This window comes from Oncorhynchus clarkii, chromosome 26 (assembly GCF_045791955.1).
Source record: "Oncorhynchus clarkii lewisi isolate Uvic-CL-2024 chromosome 26, UVic_Ocla_1.0, whole genome shotgun sequence".
Lineage (NCBI taxonomy): Eukaryota > Metazoa > Chordata > Actinopteri > Salmoniformes > Salmonidae > Oncorhynchus > Oncorhynchus clarkii.
Window position 1 is genome coordinate 31,896,202 of NC_092172.1, and position 7,261 is coordinate 31,903,462.

At 44.4% G+C, this 7,261-nt stretch overlaps 1 protein-coding gene across 2 annotated transcripts in view; it reads left to right on the forward strand.

Moving 5' to 3' along the window:
* LOC139385273 (secretogranin-3-like) overlaps nucleotides 1-7,261 on the forward strand; it is a 28,471-nt gene that overhangs the window by 1,620 nt on the left and 19,590 nt on the right. Inside the window, exons 3-4 of one of the 2 annotated variants that reach the window (XM_071130440.1) lie at nucleotides 182-224; nucleotides 2,832-3,071. In XM_071130440.1, coding sequence (XP_070986541.1) covers nucleotides 182-224; nucleotides 2,832-3,071 — 283 coding nt within the window. The remainder of the gene's footprint in view (nucleotides 1-181; nucleotides 225-2,831; nucleotides 3,072-7,261) is intronic. The other variant, XM_071130441.1, reaches the window with a different exon arrangement.

The window sequence follows — 7,261 nt, forward strand, 5'->3', positions numbered from 1 at the left end:
AACTATCCGCCGTGCTATCTCCAGACTAATATCATGTCAAATAGACTTTGTGGAGGGGAGAGTTCTCAAACATCAACCACATCATATCAAACCAGACTGGAGCAACAGTAAACAAGCAAAGCTATTATGGTGAAGATGATTAACAGAGAAATGTTTACACTGTTCATGTTATTTGCCACAGATTGCAGAGGCAGATGATGTGAAAGCAGCAGTGGAGTCTGCAGGTAAGTGGATACTTCTCAGGCAATCAATCAATATTGTTATTACATACATTTTAATATGGATGTGAATAGTGTGGAATAATTATTTTTGTTGTCTCTTGGATGTCTTCACAATATATAACTGTTTTATCTTATTTTAATGCAGTATGGTCTTGTGTTGTTCTTGTCTTTAACTGTTCTGTACTGTGTAGGGTGTCCACCCACACTACAAAGAGTTGGTGAAAATGCACTTAGCTAATAAAATGTAACTTCCTTATGTAAAAAAATTATGACAAATATGATTATTCATGTTTGAATCGTTCAGTGGGGTCTTTCTCTAACACAGTGGTTTCCAAGCTGTGGGGCGGACAGTATTTAACATGTGTTCGTCGTCTGGAAACTTATTTCCATCGGTCACAAAAGGCTAAATTAGCATGACACGAGCTGAATTCACTGTAAACGGCTTGGGGAAAAAAGCTTGGTATACGCTCAGTGTTTCATTAATATTTCACAGAGATATGCTTATTTTTGTGAGAAATCTTCGAAAAAGAACAATAATTTTGAATGAATATGAAAAGCGTATACTAAAATATGAAAATACTACGTCATGTCGTTATCCATCTTAGCTCTATATTATTTCATGTCCTGCGGATTGGAGAAGAAAGATGAATAGTTCAACAGTAAAGTGAGATGTCAGGTCGCCTGTAGCCTTAATTCATGCACAGAATCCAGCCTAGCTGACACGATGCCATTTCCTGGCCTCTTTCTCTGGCCTCGATTGTTTCAGTCACACTCATTTTAGTCGTCCTCCAAGGGTAAAAACTGCAATAACCTTTTACAGAATTATTATAGAGACATTATGTTTGGACCATTGGTTTTCTTAGACAATTACCTACAGTTAACATATAAAAAATGGTGTTTTGATTGGACACCCTATACACGTATTGTGTGTTTTGTATGGACCCCAGGAAGAGTAGCTGTGTCATGTTTTGTATGGACCCCAGGAAGAGTAGCTGTTTCATGTTTTGTATGGACCCCAGGAAGAGTAGCTGTTTCATGTTTTGTGTGGACCCCAGGAAGAGTAGCTGTGTCATGTTTTGTATGGACCCCAGGAAGAGTAGCTGTTTCATGTTTTGTATGGACCCCAGGAAGAGTAGCTGTTTCATGTTTTGTGTGGACCCCAGGAAGAGTAGCTGTTTCATGTTTTGTGTGGACCCCAGGAAGAGTAGCTGTGTCATGTTTTGTGTGGACCCCAGGAAGAGTAGCTGTGTCATGTTTTGTGTGGACCCCAGGAAGAGTAGCTGTGTCATGTTTTGTGTGGACCCCAGGAAGAGTAGCTGTGTCATGTTTTGTGTGGACCCCAGGAAGAGTAGCTTTTTCATGTTTTGTATGGACCCCAGGAAGAGTAGCTGTTTCATGTTTTGTGTGGACCCCAGGAAGAGTAGCTGTTTTATGTTTTGTATGGACCCCAGGAAGAGTAGCTGTTTCATGTTTTGTGTGGACCCCAGGAAGAGTAGCTGTTTCATGTTTTGTGTGGACCCCAGGAAGAGTAGCTGTTTCATGTGCAACAGCTAATAGGGATCATAATAAAATCCCCGGTTCCAAGACCACCTACTGTAGCCCATGGCTCTGGCTCCGTATTCATAAAGCACCTCAGGCCCAACACTGTTTAGCTGCAGTGGGAAACCAGCCAGGCCAAACCCTGCTTAGCTGCAGAGGAAAATCAGGCAGGCCCAACCCTGCTTAGCTGCAGAGGAAAACCAGCCAGGCCCAACCCTGCTTAGCTGCAGAGGAAAACCAGCCAGGCCCAACACTGTTTAGCTGCAGAGGAAAACCAGCCAGGCCAAACCCTGCTTAGCTGCAGTGGAAAACCAGCCAGGCCAAACCCTGCTTAGCTGCAGAGGAAAACCAGCCAGGCCAAACCCTGCTTAGCTGCAGTGGAAAACCAGCCAGGCCAATCCCTGCTTAGCTGCAGAGGAAAACCAGCCAGGCCCAACCCTGCTTAGCTGCAGAGGAAAATCAGCCAGGCCAAACCCTGCTTAGCTGCAGAGGAAAATCAGCCAGGCCAAACCCTGCTTAGCTGCAGTGGAAAACCAGCCAGGCCAAACCCTGCTTAGCTGCAGAGGAAAACCAGCCAGGCCCAACCCTGCTTAGCTGCAGAGGAAAATCAGCCAGGCCAAACCCTGCTTAGCTGCAGAGGAAAATCAGCCAGGCCCAACCCTGCTTAGCTGCAGAGGAAAATCAGCCAGGCCAAACCCTGCTTAGCTGCAGAGGAAAATCAGCCAGGCCAAACCCTGCTTAGCTGCAGAGGAAAATCAGCCAGGCCCAACCCTGCTTAGCTGCAGAGGAAAATCAGCCAGGCCAAACCCTGCTTAGCTGCAGAGGAAAGACAGCAGAGTGATACAAGGTGGTTTGGTGGCTGGCTTCTCTATTTAAAGATACACTATGGAAGTTTAGTTGATGAAAACACACAAATCCTCAGTTTTAGGCTAACAATTTATGGGTGAAGGTAGGTGTGCCCTTTCTGGACAATATTTCTCTCCATAGAGTGGACTAATTTTGGCTCAAGAGGAACACCCCCAGAGGCAGAAGCTTCATATAGCCTCTTAAATATTTCCCTCTCCCCCTCAGACACCAAACCTGCTGTGGAACCTAAAGAGGTGAAAGAGGCAGAACCAGAACAAGAGAACGATGACTTCACTCTGCTCAAGTCCCTGGCCGAAGGTCAAAGGTCAAAAGAGACCAATGAGACGCCGGTCAGAGAGAGCCTGGAGAAGGAGCCTTACTTTCCAGACGAATCAGATTCCACCAAGAACCGCCGGCTAGTCGAAGACTATGACTCAACAAAGATGGAAAACGGCAAGTACCAAGGTATCTAGTTTAGTCTGTTTATACTACAGCAAGTACCAAGGTATCTAGTTTAGTCTGTTTCTACTACAGCAAGTACCAAGGTATCTAAACTCAGCAAAAAAAGAAATGTCCTCTCACTGTCAACTGCATTTATTTTCAGCAAACTTAATGTGTAAATATTTGTATGAACATAACAAGATTCAACAACTGAGACATAAACTGAACAAGTTCCACAGCCATGTGACTAACAGAAATTGAATAACGTGTCCCTGAACAAAGGGGGGGTCAAAATCAAAAGTAACAGTCAGTATCTGGTGTGGCCACCCACTGCATTAAGTACTGCAGTGCATCTCCTCCTCATGGACTGCACCAGATTTGCCAGTTCTTGCTGCGAGATGTTACCCCACTCTTCCAACAAGGCACCTGCAAGTTCCCGGACATTTCTGGGGGGAATGGCTCTAGCCCTCACCCTCCAATCCAACAGGTCCCAGACGTGCTCAATGGGATTGAGATCCGGGCTCTTCACTGGCCATGGCAGAACACTGACATTCCTGTCCTGCAGGAAATCACGCACAGAACGAGCAGTATGGCTGGTGGCATTGTCATGCTGAAGTGTCATGTCTGGATGAGCCTGCAGGAAGGTATCACATGAGGGAGGAGGATGTCTTCCCTGTAATGCACAGCGTTGAGATTGCCTGCAATGACAACAAGCTCAGTCCAATGATGCTGTGACACACCTCCCCAGACCATAACGGACCATCCACCTCCAAATCGATCCCACTCCAGAGTACAGGCCTCGGTGTAACGCTCATTCCTTCAACGATAAACGCGAATCCAACCATCACCCCTGGTGAGACAAAACCGCGACTCGTCAGTGAAGAGCACTTTTTGCCAGTTCTGTCTGGTCCAGCGACAGTGGGTGTGTGCCCATAGGCGACGTTGTTGCTGATGATGTCTGGTGGGGACCTGCCTTACAACAGGCCTACAAGCCCTCAATCCAGCCTCTCTCAGCCTATTGTGGACAGTCTGAGCACTGATGGAGGGGTTGTGCGTTCCTGGTGTAACACGAGCAGTTGTTGTTGCCATCCTGTACCTGTCTGCAGGTGTGATGTTCGGATGTACCGATCCTGTGCAGGTGTTGTTACACGTGGTCTGCCACTGCGAGGACAATTAGCTGTCCGTCCTGTCTCCCTGTAGCGGTATCTTGGGCGTGTCACAGTACAGACATTGCAATTTTTTGCCCTTACCACATCTGCAGTCCTCATCCCTCCTTGCAGCACGTTCATGCGATGAACAGGGACCCTGGGCATCTTTCTGTTGGTGTTTCTCAGAGTCAGTAAAAAGGCCTCTTTTGTGTCCTAAGTTTTCATAACTGTGACCTTAATTGACTACCGTCTGTAAGCTGTTAGTGTCTTAACGACCATTCTAACAGGTGCATGTTCATTAATTGTTTAAGGTTCATTGAACAAGCTTGGGAAACAGTGTTTAAACCCTTTACAATCAGATCTATGAAGTTATTTGGATTTTTAGGAATTATCTTTGATAGATAGGTTCCTGAAAAAGGGCCGTTTCTTTTTTTGCTGAGTTTAGTTTAGTCTGTTTATACTACAGCAAGTACCAAGGTATCTATTTTAGTCTGATTACAATAACGGCCTCTTGGACAGACTAACCAGACAGAATGTTACAATAATGGCCTCTTGGAAAGACTAACCAGACAGAATGTTACAATAACGGCCTCTTGGAAAGACTAACCAGACAGAATGTTACAATAACGGCCTCTTGGAAAGACTAACCAGACAGAATGTTACAATAACGGCCTCTTGGAAAGACTAACCAGACAGAATGTTACAATAACGGCCTCTTGGAAAGACTAACCAGACAGAATGTTACAATAACGGCCTCTTGGAAAGACTAACCAGACAGAATGTTACATTAATGGCTTCTTGGACAGACTCTTGGACAGAATGTTACAATAACGGCCTCTTGGACCAACTCTTGGACAGACTGTCTCTACTGTATATAACTATGGTTGACGTATAGAGCAAATCAGAATGTTTATAAACAAAGCTGTTCGGGTAGTTCCATGTAGACAAAGAGTCCCTGTCTTTGTTCCTGTCCTGTCCGGGCCTTTTGGCTCTGAGCCTGTGTGTCTGATAGGGGTGTCTGATCCCTCTAGGGAGGTCAGGTCTGAGGCCCTGCGCTGCTGTGAGAGAGAGAGAGAGAGAGAGAGGGGGGATTATCTCTCCTCAGGCGGTCGGATGAGACAGTGGAAGTGCTAAGGCTAAGCTACAAGCCTTAAATCCTCTTCCTCCATCGCTACAAGATACTATAGACACTTAGTACATCACAAATGGCACCCTATCCTCTATATAGTGGACTACTAGTTCACCACTAGGGTACTATATAGGGAATAGTGTGCTATTTGGGACACAGCCCCTGTCTCTCACAGACCCGGTATTTCATCTCGACCTAGTTCCAGGGAAACAGTTAACTGCTGTATTAGACTTGGGGTCAAATGTCAGGTACCATAAAAAAAGAAAAGGGTCTTGTTCAAATACATCTTGAATCCTTCCTTCTTCCCTTCCTTGACCTAATCACTGATCTAACATGGCTGGGCAGGTGAAAGCAAAGGCCCCAGTACATGGTTTCTAAAGGAAGGATTCATGTGAACTATTCAATCAGGTGGCTCCTCTTGATCCTCTCAGAGGAACTGATGGGCTGTGTCCCAAATGGCAACCTATTTCCTATGTAGTGCACTACTTTTGACCAGAGCCCTATGAGCCCTAGTCAAGAGTAGTGCACTATAAAGTGAATAGAGGCATTATGGTCTGACGCCAAGTCTCTCCTCTCAGGATCTGGGTCAAGGCTATATTCTTAGTGTATGAAAAACATCCCCATATGGTCGGAGGGAGTTATTCAGGAGAATAATTGATTGCTTTGTGTGACACGACACATTCAGTCTAACACCGCTCATATATGTTTCATTATTTCAATATTTATGTGTGCCTGTGTGCGTGATTGTATGTGTGTTTGCATGACTGCCGATGTACTGTTCTGTACTGTACTGTACTGTACTCTACTGTACTCTACTGCACTGTACTGCACTGTACTGTACTTTACTGCACTGTACTGTACTTTACTGCACTGTACTGTACTGTAATCAACTCTACTGTACTGTACTCTATTGCACTGTACTGCACTGTACTGTACTTTACTGCACTGTACTGTACTGTACTGTATTGTACTCAACTCTACTGTACTGTACTCTACTGTACTGTAATCAACTCTACTGCACTGTACTCTACAGCCCTGTACTGTATTATACTGTACTGTAGTAAACTCTACTGAACTGTACTGTACTCTACTGCACTGTATTCTACTGTACTCTATGCTACTGTACTCTACTGTACTCTACTGAACTGTACTGTACTCTACTGTACTGCACTGTACTGTACTCTACTGTACTTTACTGTACTTTGCTCAACTCTACTGTACTGTACTGTACTGCACTGCACTGTACTGTACTCAACTCTCCTGTACTCAACTCTACTGTACTGTACTCTACTGCACTGTACTGTACTCTAATGTACTGTACTCTACTTGTACTGTACTCTACTGTACTCTACTGTACTGTACTGTACTCAACTCTACTGCACTGTATTCTACTGTACTGTACTGTACTTTACTGTACTCAACTCGACTGTACTGTACTCCACTTCACTGTACTGTACTGTATTCTACTATACTGTAATCAACTCTACTGTACTGTACTCTACAGCTGTGTACTGTATTATACTGTACTGTACTCAACTCTACTGCACTCTACTGTACTGCACTCGACTGTACTCTAAAGTACTGTACTATACTCTACTGTACTGTACTCTACTACACTGTAATGTACTCTGCTCTACTGTAATGTACTCTACACTACTGTACTCTACTGTACTGTACTGTACTATACTATATTGTACTGTACTCTACTGCACTGTACTGTACTGTACTCAACTATACTGCACTGTATTCTACTGTACTCTATGCTATTGTACTGTACTCTATGCTACTGTACTGTACTCTACTGTACTGTACTGTATTGTACTCTACTCTACTCTACTCTACTGTACTCAACTACTGCACTGTATTCTACTGTACTCTATTGTACTGTGCTCTACTGTACTGTACTGTGCTGTACTCTACTGTACTCTACTGTACTG